The 15,411-nt window shown below is 42.1% G+C and overlaps 1 protein-coding gene across 1 annotated transcript in view; it reads right to left on the reverse strand.

The window, feature by feature from the left end:
- Nucleotides 1–856: 856 nt before the first annotated feature.
- LOC138249658 (TRPM8 channel-associated factor homolog) overlaps nt 857–15,411 on the reverse strand; it is a 127,824-nt gene continuing 113,269 nt past the window's right edge. The window contains exon 8 of the mRNA XM_069203618.1: nt 857–3,701. Within this exon, the coding sequence (XP_069059719.1) occupies nt 3,450–3,701 (252 nt within the window). The 3' untranslated portion in view covers nt 857–3,449. The remainder of the gene's footprint in view (nt 3,702–15,411) is intronic.

Genomic DNA, 15,411 nt, shown 5'->3' on the forward strand with positions numbered 1-15,411 from the left:
CTCAACATACCTGGTGCTTTCTGTGCATAATTCCACAACAGAAGACGGCGCTGCTGCATTCTTAGGGCCAGCTAAACTAACTCGCCCTCAATATACTTCTTTCTTGATGTGATACGTTGACACCTTCCTGTTTTATGCAACACTTGCAATGGTGTCAGGATCCCAGCATATGTGCATTCTACCCCAGTAACTTAAACAGGTGGTCACCATGTTACTCAAAATCTACTTCTTCAGGAATCCACCCATCATCAGCTTTGCCTTTCATGCTGGAATTGGAAGAACTGATTTTGTGTTTAAGATTTCCTCTGCGATCTTGGTGATTCAACAACTAATCAACACATGAGTCAGGTGAATCATTTTGCATGTGTGCTTTTTCCAGAAGGAATACATCAGGTAGATACTAGTAGCCATTTGTGTCCGTTTGTGACCATCTAATACATGCGAGTTTGGCTTGGCAAGTTGTTTAGTGCTCTCTGAGTTTGGCATGGTTTGTGGTACTACAACAATTCAGCATGCAACTCCCTCACAGACAAGGTTTGTTCAATCATACTATAAGCTCACTCAATGATTACATCTATTTCTCCCAGGAAGTGACTGAACTAAAGCAGGTGTATTCCTAGAGCAGATATATCATCGAACAGTGACGTAGCTGCAAATGACGGTTCATTATCTGATTAAAAGGTATGGACTTCTACCACCATTACTAAGCAGTGTAAGTCTTTTATGATCGTGCCAGCGGTGGCAGCCTTATGTGGCAAAACCCACAGGAATCTAGAGCACAGATTAACTTTATACAATCAACTGGAAAATGACCAATATCATCAAGAAAAACGACACAGAAAATGACAACAAAAAGTTTAGCTGATATAATCATAGGTATTTTATTGTGTTTCACTGCTATAGAAGATTTCATTCGTTGACAGCTAGTGCACTGCTGCGCATATTTCTTTGTAGCTTTAGACATATACTGCCATCAGTATCATTACAATAGCATTGATACTCTAGCATTAATGTTTGCATGCCCAAATACAATCTAATATGACTGCTTCATTGGGGAGGTGTTCAACCCTATCCCTGGTATAAGGGGGCCATTATCCTAAGTTAAACTCTAAAATTGTTTATCACAGAATCCTTTAAGGAGGGGGGTTCCTCTTTTAATACTGCTTTTATCTTTACCATGATATGTGCATTGATTGAAGTTTGACCCATCATGGCCCTGATTATGAGTTAGTCAGAAGTTTGTCTGTTTGCATAGTTATTGCAATTCAGAGTTGGGTGGTGTTTACTACATGCTGTAATTACTAGGCACATTAAATGGGCACATTAAATATTTCACTCTCCCTTAAATTGTGACAGTTCCATCCTCCTGAAAAATAAACAATGTTTGCCGTACCATGAATGTTATTCCCTAAAAACATGTAATAGAATGTATTTATGGCATCTGATAAATAAAGTCCCAAGGGCATCATTGTTTATCAAATGGGAAAAAAAACACCTAGATTCTGGAAAACTAGGAATAAGGTCCCATGTTATATTGCAGCCTTATAGGTGTGCACAGTTGGATTTGCAGCTAAATCAGCCCTACAGTTACCTTTATTGGTAATTCATTCACTTGTATAGGCCTCTTATGCTGCAAATGGACAAAGAAAGGTTGCATTGTTGGGCAGCCACATTTTCCTATGGGTAGAAACATGTGTAGGCAGGGCTCGGGTAAGCAGGAGACTAGGGATGTGGATACAAGGTGCCATGCTCTTCAAAGGGTGAACAGCAGGTTTGGGCCTGGGAGAAAGGGGTGCTAGTATGTGGTTAGAAGCTGTTCTTTATAGGGGGACTCCAGACTTTGATATTCAAGCATGTCTTGTCATGGAATTGCACACTTCGCAAGCCAAGTCATATATCAATGGCAATAGCCTTTTCCAAGCTTTATTTTGATGTAATGTATCTTGCATTAATGTTGTATGTGAGCCTTTCAGAGTGCAGAGATCATATATCATTTTAACAAATCTATTATGCATCTACGTTGCATATCAACAGTGATACACACACATCTATTTAATATTCCGGTGTCAATATATGGAAGTTCTTCCCTCTTTCAAAGATAAATGTTTCCATGGCATGTACTATTGTTGAACTAGAACATATTTAGTTAAGTGCTTATCAACTGTGGCAGTTCACCTCCAGGATGCTCTCTGAATGTTATGTATAGTTTCAGCAGGTAGTACATGCCATAGACATTATCATAAAATGGAAACTGACAAAGGTAAACATATTTTGCTAGACTATCTCAGCTTTGGGGGTGGTCAGGAAGTGCTTAGATCCTTAATTCAAATAATCCTAGGATTAGGGGATTTCATTGAATCCGACGGTGCGTTACTGAGATTGGCGTCTCATACAAGATTTTCTCTAGAGTGATATAGGTCCCAATTATCAAAAAACAGGTAAAAGTATTGGAGAGATTTACACTTCCACCCTATTATCTTTATTTCTATTCACAAACATTCCCTCTATTATGTCTGAAATGCTGCACCAAATGCATATTTATTATCTACATGAAGAAAACATTATTCAATGAGGAAAAATCCCTTTTCAATCACCCCAACATTAAATCTGGGGGTGATCAATTCCCCTCCCCATCCTAGACATGGAGTTGGTTGACCCCAGGACAGGAGTAAATCTGCAATCACTATCACGGTCAGAAGAGTTGGGAGGCGAGTGTGATTACCCAAAAAGGTACGTTTGTGAGGGTTCCCAAACTTCCAAGGCAAACCACATCTTGAAATGCCACTTTTTACTTTTTGAGTGTGATTTATTACTATGGAGACATTTGCAGTTTCAGGAAAGTGTGCACTAGTAAATGCATTTACATCTGTCAGGAATCCCTTTGTGACTGCCTGGGGTGGTATTACACAAAGTGCCCCCGGGGCACAGTAGGCATGTGTGCCCCCGGGGCACTTTGATATTACAGAAGGGGCCGTAGCTGGTTGTGCTGCCCTTCCTGTAACGCAGATAGCATTGGAGCACCGCGCTGTCATTAGAGGGTTTCCATCATTTGCATGGGGGTGCAAGGTGGCCTTGTCTGGCTTGTTAAAATCTAACTTAAAAGTTCCATTGCTCTTGCACCAGGTCGCATGGTGCAAGAAAGACAAAATTCTTAATTATGCCCCAACGTTTCCTGCCCTGGACTTTCGTACCTGTGATCACCCAAATCATTCTGGGTGGTGTAAGCTTGTTTTGTTTCCATTAAACTAATTAGACAAACTCAACTAAATTCAGTGATGTTTCGGTTAAAATCACAGGACTGGGGGCTTACATGAAGTGGTCACCGTACATATGCACAGAAGAGGAATATATAAAATCACTTAGATTACGATGCAAACATTAGAGACATTGCTTGAAAACCGTGTTGATATCTTGAAGCCACTGTGGAGCAGTACTGTGTGTTTCCATAGTTATTGACTTCCAACAAACTTCTTCATTGGGTTCTCCTTCCACTCGGGCAGTGAAGACAGCTTCTTGGAGAGGCTTTCTTTGATCGGCCATCCCCACATTATGAAAAATGGTGCCAAATTCTTCTTAACCTCATTGGAGAACTTTTCTGCCCACAGGTTCATCTTGTGAGTGTTTTCATTTTTGATGTTAGTCATTTTCTGGTAGTCAGAGAAGAGATGGATAAAGGGAGCCCAGCCAAAGGCTTCCTGCAGCTGAGAGACAAAGGATATATATTTTTAATAAAACACACAAAGGCAGAACAATTACTGTAGCAATGGGAGAGTGAGCATCAAGCAATCCTCAGATCATGACTCAACAGGGTTGCGTGCATTCAAGGTATTTAAAGAGAAGAAGCCTAACTACAAAGGAACAGAGCCCACCGGAGGTTTGTAGATTTGATAGGTATGACTAGATATATATCTAGGAAGACAGAAAAGAGGAAGAGAATCAGAGGACATTTTTAAATAACATATTAAAGACATATGGGATGTTAAGGTGGGGATATTTGCAGTACTGGCCCTACTGCTGGGAGGTCTGATCCAGGTTAAGGTGCTGCTTGATGAGCAGGGACTCCAGTTCATCTGAAAGTGATGGAGGGTGGGAGCTGTATCTGTGTGGGAAGAAGCCCCAGACCTTCCGTATGGAAGGAGCAGCGGAAGGCCTTTTCATCTACCCTTTCTTTTTCTACATATTACATTTACAGTGTCATAGATACCCTCTGACATGGACAAAAGGCATCAATGAAAGGCTGTAACTCTCAGCTCCCCCAACCACAGCTCAAAGATGCAACAGGAGGATTTGTGATCTCCCTTCCAACACCTCACAGGAGCTAGCCAGGGTCCACTGCTGACACCACATGGCTGAGAAGGAAGAACACACTATAAGAGGCATCATGAGCTATTCACAACCCGACTAATGATGTCACGCTTTATTTATCACATAGGTACTGGATGCCACAAGTGAGGCAAAGGGCATGCAAAGAGTCACTGCTCCTAATGCTCTGAATATGGCCGGGGTTGTGGTGATTGAAATTCTTTAGAAAATTGTGTTTTCCTCAATGGCCAGTGTGAAAAGAGTATATGGTCCCTTTCCAGATGATCATTAATTCACTCTAACTCCACCACACAGAACCTGAAGCTGCCTCATGATGTAGTGAGCATGTCCAATTAAATGTAATTACCAATTCTGTTGATGCTCATATACTGTGAATTATGGAAGGCAGAAAATTGGTGCAACCCAAACAATACAAGTCCATTAAAGGGCCCAGGCCAGTTGGAGTAGCAAGGTTACCTCGGGTGAGTATGTTATGGATGTGCTGGCCTCTAATGCTGACATGATGCCCTAAGAGCCTCTTTCCACCAGATGAACCTAAACAGTAGGTCTTATTTTATTGATTTTTTTAAAGAATATTTTTAAACACCACAATTACACTGGATTAAAAATATTTTTCAAACCTGCACAATACATGTATATGCCATATGGGAATACATCCAAACGGATGACATTATACCATGCCCTCTGACCCAGGACAGTTGAACTCATAAAGTAGGTGGGTTAGCTCACTGCCCATTAACATCTGGTCACCATGAACATAATAAACCTACGTTCAGTGAGCAAGTATGTAAGATAAGGGGGGTCACCAAGTAAAATAAATTTCTACAGTCGTTACATAGTATCATATCTTTCATCCTTTCATTCTTTGTATGGACAGGTGTTATCCACCAATTTAATACAATACTGTGGTTAGCAGATAACAGTGCCATTTCCGCAAACCATCTCACACCACTAGGGCCCAACAAGACCTAGCCCAATAGGGCCGTTCTTATGTTTATCTCCATGGGAAGTACTTGAAATAGTGGCAAAAACATTGTACCAGTAATTCAGAATAAGAGAGCCTGACCGAGCTATGTGAAAAACCTGTGTGGTCCATGTGACAAAACGGAAGTGATGATCCTTGGAAACAAACCTCTCCTGTGGAATGACTCCTGGTGGCATTCTGATCTAGGATCTGCACCCACTCTGACAGACCACACTCACAAACTTGGCATCATCCTGGACAGCAAGCTCACTATGAAAAATTGGATCAACGCTTATTCTTCCACCTGCTTCCTCGCTCTTCGCATGCTCGATAGAATCTTCAAATGGCTCCTCGACAAAATCAGATGAACCTAAGGCCCTAGTCACCAGCCGGCTAAACTACAGCAACGCACTCTACGTAGGGATCACCATGCACCTCCTGAAGGGACTACAGACCAACAAGAATTCAGCAGCTAGACTCATCCTCGACTTCCCTAAATGGACCCACACCATGCCCCACTTCAGGAAGCTTCACTGGCTCCCCATTGAGAGGAGATGTCATTTCAAGATGATGATCCACACCAACAAAACCCTTCACAATTAAGTACCAGCATACAGCTTAAACTTCCACTATCCTCGACACCTGTGCTCTGCATCACTCTCCCTCGCTCACACCTCCTGCAATCACCAAAGCAACAATGGAGGTCGCTTCTTCGCCTACCTCATGGTGAAATCCTGGAACAACCTCTCCCTTCACCTACAGACCTCATCCTATGCTCTGGAATTCAGGAAAGAACTTAACACCTGGCTGTTCAACTGAACCCCCTAAGCAGCAATGTTTTCAGCACCTGGATACTCTCGCAGATGTTTAGCCGTGCGCTATAATTCCATGACTGACTGATTGATTGATTAAATGATTGATGAGGCAGCAAGGGCAATGATGATCTCTATTAAGGTCTAATCTATACTATTTGCCTAGAGTAATGTTGGCTCTGTGAAGAAATTTAACATGGAACACTTTATGTCTGCGATTCAGGGTTACTAATTTGGTTTGTACACTGCAGAATATTCATATCACCTCCCCCCATGCCTGTCTCTGATGTGTGATGTCCTCTGTCCTGAGTTCTGAGAATATAGGGTATAATGTAGACACTCATATTGTGAAACCTGTTTATTTATTAATCTGTGTTAATGGGACAAATTCCACTAGTTCTTCAGTGGACCCTGGGAGCACCTTTTGTGCAGCATGTCTCAACTGTAAATAAATTAAACGACCCAACAATGATAGGTTCCCCTTGACATAAACTGATCTAGTGTCAGGAATCTCTCCACGATATACAACTGACTGAGTTTTTGTAGGCCACCTATAGCTAACATTTGTATCACTGTATGTTCTTTAGTTAAATGTTGGAGCCGATTTGTTATAAACCACAAATGTGATCAGCATACAAATGTGGCACCAGCTCATGGGGCCATTGGCTTTCATGCCCAGCAGGTCATTGCCACAGTCTGTATCTCAACCCAAGGTCACCTCAACTCCAGTGGTAACAGGGATTCCAGTGGGACCCGATCTGTTTATTCCCTTCCAATATAAGGCATAGCAGCCTGGCATCTGGGTGATACCAGTGACAATCACAGGGACATTGTGCCAGTCGTCACCTCTCATACAGCAGCTTTGCAGTTTCCCAGATGACTAGCAGCTCTTTGTTTGCCTGTATCATTCTAATAAGTAGCGTTCCAAGAGTACAAAAGAATGCCTTATATAATGGCATTAAAATATAGATAAAGAAACTGCTGGAGTGCTACGCATTTTGAAAAGTGCCATGCAACCTGCCAAAGATAAGGAATGTTTAATCCAAACATTCACTTCATGAACTAACTTGTCTACTACACATCCGTACTTCAATCTGAGGAAGACTTCTGTCTGCTTGGGTTAAACTAGTCCTACATTTTTAACATTGTCCTCTATTATTGTGATTGGGATTTCCATATCTGTTTTTCACATTCTTTCTGAGCGTAGGATTACCTGCATTGTCTCTCAACTGATGGGAATGTCTTAGAATCCCACACATTGAATTGCCCTCTGATCAAGGCATGGAGCTTCTCATCAGGCCTCTAAACAAACATCAGCATATATTGATCATATACAGGAAGGATGAGGTGGCCAGTATAAAACCAGAGCCCTTTGTGTACGTGTTGCTCCTGTGGCTGCTGTGGCAGTGGCCCATCATCAGCATGAATAGTGACAGAGACAACATTGTCTAGTGACCCAGTCACTGAAAAATGGTCTGATGTCAAGTCATTTATTGGCACTGTAACCACCGGATCTGAAGTCAGGTCATTTGTGACACTGCAGACACAGGATCTGATGTCAGGTCATTTGTGACACTCTAGCCACAGGATCTGATGTCAAGCCATTCATCAACACTCTAGTGACATGACCTGATGTCAGCCATTCATGGTTCTAGACATAGGATGTGATGCCAAGCCACTTGTGGCACTGCAGACACAGGATCTGATGTCAAGCCATTTAGGGCACTATAGCCACAGGATCTGATGTCAAGCCATTTGTGGAACTCTAGCCACAGGATCTGATGTCAAGCCATTTGTTGGCACTCTAGACAATGGATCTGATGTCAAGCCATTAATTGGCACTCTAGCCACAGGATCTGATGTCAAGCCACTCATTGGCCCTCTAGCCACAGGATTGGATGTGAAGCCATGTGTTGGCACTCTAGCCACAGGATCTGATGTCAAGCCAATCGTTGGCACTCTAGGCACTGGTTGTGAGTCCAGTAACGGTACCATCCGTAGCATCTTGGAATGCCTAGGCTATGCAGAGTATTCATTGTAAATAGTCATGCAAGCTTTTTCAGCATCCAAAAAGACCACATCCCTTCTATGTCAGCATTTAAGTGGTGAAAACTGAAAATACTGTGTACATTAACAACGGTGGATCTATTTGGGATAAATCTCGACTGAAGGGGAGACACCGTGACCTTTGATAGGCATATGTAAGTAGTTTGTTATCAAGGCTCACCAAGGACAATTGAAAGTAGGAGGTGCATTTAATTGAATCCCTCCCCGGTTTACAAAGCATGGTGATTGTAGCATCATGCAAGGGGGTGGCAGCAGATCACTTTTATGAGCTCCACATACACCACCAGCAGATAAAGGACCAATATAGCTGTTTCTGCCTTGCAAATCTCTGAGCAACATGAAAAGGTTCTTACAGCACACAAGGTAGATAAAATGTCCACAACACCCATGAGGTACGTCATGTGAAACCAACAAGTCATCTGTAGGCGAAAGAGAACCATAGCTGGTGAAACAGGATGTGTACTCCTCTGCATTGGGCTTTCATTGCCTTCATATATATATATCATATTGAGAATCTCGTTGAGATCAGCCAGGACTTCTGCCAACTGATTATGCTTAGGGCCACCACTCCTTGAACCATCCCTGTCTCCATTTAGTACTATATTGAGGTCACTTCCTGGCCATATCAACATCAAAGCACCCACCAGTCTCAGGGGCATCTACATTAGGAGCATATATGTTCACCAATAAAAGTCTTGTATTATCAAGCAAACCTGGTAATATTATTTACCTGCATTTGTGGTCTTCGAGTGTCTGCATTAGGAGAAGAGTACAGATATCACAAGAATAGAAACTGTATGAGAATTATCCACGTGTCCCCCATCTTTTGGAAGCTGGTCGCCATGGGGACAGGTTTGTTTCCTGAAGAATTACGGAGCCTATATCATGCCCATACATGAATGTTAATACCGTCCTCACTCCCCTAACGTTCCAGGACAGATAATTTAACCAATATTTGTTTGGGGCTGTCTTGATCAGTACAAGGTATATTTATATCATATGTTATTGTGTTGAGTTTGTGTGTATGTAGCAACAAGGAAAATCAATAAACTCCAAACTCTTCATCCCAACACTGATAGCACCAATCCTCAGTGCCAGCATTCACAATCTAGTTAAACACCGAAACCTGTGGGTCTCAGTCACATAGTAACTTACGCTTGTGAGTAATTTATACTTTTGAGAAATTTTCAGAATCAAAGTGTAAGTTACTACTAAAAAAACAGTAGTAAATCCAGCACCAGACATGGCCGATCACTGGGATCGAAGACCTTTCCAGAGAAAATAATGGTGGTCGGGAATCAAAATAAAACCCCATAGGAAATAATGTTAAAATGAAATATAATTAATTGAAATAGTTAAGAATGTGAGTAAATATCATTTGATGCTATAAAATATGTAGCCATAACACATGGTTATTATTTAATTGTAAAATATTTTAATACTCTATTTTAAATATAAAAATGTCTCAATTTGTATTTGTAATTGACGCGCACATTGTTGGTGGTCACCTAAGGACCACTAGGACCATCAGCCCTTGCAGCCTGCGGGGGGGGGAGCCTCCTGGAAAGCACTATAAAGTGGGAAAGATCCTAACGCAGCGCAGGATGCGTGCATTGTTGGTGGTCGCCTAGGGACCACTAGGACCATCAGCCCTTGCAGTCTGCGGGGGGGGGGAGCCTCCTGGAAAGTACTATAAAGCGCAAAAGATCCTACCGCAGCGCAGGATGCGTGCATTGTTGGTGGTTGTCTAGGGACCACTAGGACCATCAGCCCTTGCAGTCTGCGGGGGGGGAGCCTCCTGGAAAGCACTATAAAGTGGGAAAGATCCTACTGCAGCGCAGGACGTGCGCATTGTTGGTGGTCGCCTAGGGACCACTAGGACCATCAGCCCTTGCAGTCGGCAGGGGGAGGAGTCTTCTGGAAAGTATTATAAAGCACGAAAGATCCTACCGCAGCGCAGGATGCGTGCATTGTTGGTGGTTGTCTAGGGGCCACTAGGACTATAAGCCCTTGCAGATGGCGGAGGGTGGAGCCTCCTGGAAAGCGCGAAAGATCCTACTACAGTGCGAGACGAGCGCATTGTTGGTGGTCACCTAAGGACCAATAGGACCATCAGCCCTTGTAGTCGGCGAGGGGAGGAGTCTCCTGGAAAGCGCTATAAAGCGCAAAAGATTCTACTGCAGTGCAGGATGCGCGCATTGTTTGTGGTCGCCTAAGGACCACTAGGACCATCAGCCCTTGCAGTCGGCGGGAGGAGGAGCCTCCTGGAAAGCGCTATAAAGCGCAAAAGATCCTACCGCAGCGTGGGACACACGTGGGTCGTGCCTGGGCAAAGTCCAGTCCAAGGGGGGGGCCCATCCACGCCCGTCACAGCGCGGCAAGGCCACCCCTCTAACAACAAATATTTGCGATAAAGGGACTTTGAAGGGAGGCTCATGATTCAATATAACGTGGGAGTGTTGTTTACTCAATCTAACTTTATTAATAAGGCTGATTACTAGTGATACTCTTAGTGGTGATAGGATATTAGTAACAGCATAAGTTACACCTTACTGAAAATTGCTTGCTAATTATCGGAGTAACCCGGCAGTAACTTGGGGACGGGCTTTCGTACAGTATTTTCAGCGGGGGATTTATTAGCTGGGGAATCAACTTGCATGTACCTTACTGATTAGTACAAACGTGAAAGAATATAGATTTATAAATGACATTTTTCTCCTTAAAAACCTTAAAAAGGACTAACCCTAGCTTCTACAATTATGGCTAAGAGAAAGCATCCAACATCAAATCCTTCTCCCAGTGTAAAAGACCGCACTTCCATATTAAAATATATTTCAGGAGCAATGGGACTGACTGATAAGCAAATTTCTTGAGTCGAAGAAAAATTGCTGTCATGTGGCGACTGCACTTCACCCCACCAAGGATTGCTGAAATACAGGCTGGCCACATTAATATTGATACGGGCATTAGTGTAGGGGTCATTGAGAATCAGGAAAATAAGAGCGACAAAAATAGATGTGTTCAACCTTTGATAGGAAGAGTGGATAATCCCCCTACTAACAACTTAAAGAAGAATGAGCCAGTAAATATGGTAGGAAGGCAGTCATTAAAAAAAGTAACCCAGAGGAAAACCCCAAATAAATCAGCTGAAGCCACCTTAAAGGAGTATATAAGACAGACAACACCGGAGTCCCCTTATCTACCAAGTGACTTTTTACATCTCCCCCCAGAGGCGACACCACACGTAGTGATCCTGGCCAATGTCCCTGTTCTGGTTAACCAGCACCGGGAAACATGGACAGCTCTAAGGAATAAGTCCCTTAACTGGATAGGATCTCGCATGGATCCCGGTATGGTGGGTCCCTCTTTGACAACATAAAAATGACGAGGACAATTAAATGGATAGGTACTAGCCGGAAATCATTGGAGGGAGATTGTGTTGCCCTCTATTTTAATACCCCAGGATTAGTAGAGACAGCCATTCACGAACTTAAGGCAAAGCAAGTTACTCACCATGGCATTTCATTATTACTGCTGTGTTACTTTTATCAAAGTACCGCTGGGCAAAATTTTTCTAGAGTCCGACTAGGCCATTCAATCGCTACAACTAAATCTGACTCCATCCCCACCTGCAATAGGTTTCAAGTTCTGTCAACCCTCGAAGATCTAGATTGACTGAATAGGGAGAAGACAGAAATATCTAATAAGATGGCACCCGCAATAAACATAGAAGGGGGGCAGATAAGGCAGGAAGAGACACTTAGGATATTAACTCCCATTGTTTACAGTGGTATAAGCCCTCCTATTATTAACTCACAGGACCAGAACCAACAGTATTAGAAATAATTTTACTTTTCTGGAACGTGGCAGGCTTAAGTAATAAGCTTAATAATGTGGAATGGGTGAATTTTATTGAAGAGTTCCCCTTTTTATGCTTGCAGAAAACTTGACTTTTGAACCCCGTCCACATAAACGGGTAGGGAACATGCCATACTCCGGCTGTATCCTCAGGACACGGATGGCCTGAAGGGGGTCTATGTACATACATTTCAAATAAGCTCCCCCTAACAAACTTAAATATGCGAATTTCCAATGTATATTATCAAGTGATTGTGAGCGAATTAGGGAAGATGATCCAATTAGTGGGCATTCATTTTTCCAACAATGTTCCTATGGGTGAGGTTTCTATTATTTTAGCTCATTTGGGAGAAGATCTGGAGAAAGTCTGTACAAACTCTAGGAGAGAAAGCCTTATTTTATGGGGCGGATATTTTAACATTCATCTCTGTAAGGAACCTTCTGAATTGTATGAGGAAGACATTGGGCCTCGGGTTCACTTTATACATAATCACCAAGGTGGCGCCATGAACGCACTGGCGCATAAATTTGTTCTGTCTTTTATAAATGACATTTTTTTTGATGACCCGCAATTTAAGCCATCTTTTAATGGCATGGGAGCTGACACTGTGATAGATTATGTATTAATGTCTACCCACTTTCATGATATAGCAATAAGGGATCATTTTCCGCAGAGCCTGCGGATTCCATTAACATCTAGTACACAGCCCCAGAAGGACAATTCCGATTTGGTTAATGGCATTGAATTAGCCCCGGTTAATGGGTATTCATTGCGATACTCTCAAATAGAACCACAGGGCCTTGTGAAGCAGTTAATTAGTGATCATATGTCAGAATTCTTGGACTGTCTTTAGTGATGATATAGATCCACTAAAATGCATCAGTGCTTTTTCCTCGATATCTCAAGGTGTGAAAAGAGCTCTTACTAACAAAAGGGGAAAGTCGGGCAGCGGGAAAAAATGGGATCGTTTGACTCTGACTGTACTAAAGCACATAAACGATTTAAAGAAGGCTTTAAGTACTCCAATAAGATGTCTGACTGAGGTACGCATTCTGAGGCAGGAATATAAGGCAGCAATCAAGAAAAGGAAAGACCAAACTTGGGAATCCCTTCATAAAGCTAGTATTACAAACAATTATATACTTTTCTGGAAGATAATACATTTCCCAATGTGAGGGGGTCAAACAAGACCCCAGAATGGAGATCGCTATAATGGATGGGGATTGGATTTGTCACTTTTCTGGGATATATGGCCCAGCTTCTGAGTCAGACTTATCCGACTCTTTAACCAGCGACCCCACCCAAAAGAATTCACATGTGACCATAACACCTCCGTTTAGTTTAGAGTAAGTAGTAGAGGCCATTAATGTAAGTAAAGCTGGAAACGCTCCGGGCCCTGATGGCGTCCCAGTGGATTTATATAAGGCCAACATACATCTATAGGGCCCCTTTCTGACCCAGGTGCTGAGGGCTTCTTGCATTTTAGGGCCCATACCATCATGGTTAGAATCTATCAAAATCCCTATATTTAAAAAAGGTGACCGTTTTAATCCAGCATGTTACAGACCCATCTCACTTCTTGATTCACTAGCTAAAATAGCTGCGAGAATTATCTTAAACAGATTACAAGAATGGGCTGAACCAAACAACATCTTATCCGAATTACAATACGGATTTCGCACAGGGATAGGTATGGTCGAACAGGGACTGAACTCAAGCATCATAATTGGGAAATACACAAAGATAAGGGAAGGCAACTCGTATATGGCTTTCATAGATTTGTCCTCAGCGTTTGACTGTGTAGTCCATGACAAATTATGGAAAATCCTAAGCGATTATGGGGTAGATGTGACAATAATTCAGTTCATACGGGAACTATACTTAGGAAGTAGGGCGAGGGTGAGATTTGGGGTGGGAGGGGAATGTATTAGAGCCTTCGGTATACACAGAGGTGTACGTCAAGGTTGCGTATTAGCACCTTTTTTATTTTCTATATATATGAACAAGTTGGAATCAGAATTAATAAGAAAATGTAAGGATATTCCCCAAATTGGCCACCACCTGATCCTGACCTTCCTTTACGCAGATGATGCGGTCCTCATGGCCCGGACTCCACTAGCCCTTTAACGACTTTTAACTGTTGTAACATATATGTCAGACTTGGGCCTTAACGTCAATCACTCTAAAACTTATATTATGAAGTGCGGTAGAAAGTCAATTAAGACTCGTGACTTCATCATGCAAGGCGGAAAAATTGATACTACTTCAACATTTTCCTACTTGGGAATAATGTTTGATAAAGAAGGCTCCTGGGCTCGGTGCGTAAAAATTAGGAAACTACAGACCATTAAGACAACCATGGCTCTGAAGAATTTCTCTAAGCGGTTAGGGACGATCACCCCACAGAATATGTTAAAAGTATACAGAACCAAATGTATCCGACTGCCACTTATGGGGCAGGTGTATGGGGGTATATTAATTGTAATTCGATTCAAACTGTGGAAATGATTTTCTGAGACACCTATTAATGGTACCAAATGGCACTTTGTCATTTATCAGCCATGCAGAACTAGGGGCCCCTTATTTAGTGGACCCAATAATGATACAGCCTATACTGCTGTGGCAGAAAATTTGGACCTCCCAACATGCAGGCCTGAATAGGGCAGTTTTACGGGATTGGATGGTCTCGAGATTTTCCATGAAAGTGCCATGGTTGAGGTATATCAGGAACTTTTTTGAAGACATGGGACATAAAGAATATTATGTAAATTCAAAACTATTGGAAACACTAAGTAGAAAAGATCTGAGGTCTCTGTCCCTCAAGTATTTAGAAGACCTGAGGTGGACAATAGAGGCAAAAAAACACAGTGTTATGAACAATCAATTTATTTTGTCAACGGATGGTATGCAGCCTTACTTAATGCATGTAATAAAACCCAGACATGGCTTTGTTCTTACTCGGTTAAGGATAGACAAGTTTCATCGTCTAGTAACCTTTCCTATCATGAATGACTGGAGTTCAACACTAGGGGCTTGTCCATGTGACTCCATGTCAATACAAAGTACAATACATGTAGTCTTTTTTTGTAAATTGTATGACAGACAGAGAAAAGGTTTCATAATTCATTTTTTAAGATCTACCCACATAGGACAATGTTGTCCCGTGTATCTATATCTTCAGATGCTACCCTCTATTGAAATATGTTGTATTTTAGCAAATTTTTTAAGTTATATAATCTCTGTGAGAAAGTTTCTGGATAAGACATTAGTATGAATATCTGGGTTCCCAATTCATTGCGATTGATTAAAATGCCCGCAGCGTAGAATTTATTTGCTGGGCACACTTACAAGTTAGATAATTATCTTGTAGAAATGGTGGCGAGTAT

This window comes from Pleurodeles waltl, chromosome 8 (genome assembly GCF_031143425.1).
Source record: "Pleurodeles waltl isolate 20211129_DDA chromosome 8, aPleWal1.hap1.20221129, whole genome shotgun sequence".
Classification (NCBI taxonomy): domain Eukaryota; kingdom Metazoa; phylum Chordata; class Amphibia; order Caudata; family Salamandridae; genus Pleurodeles; species Pleurodeles waltl.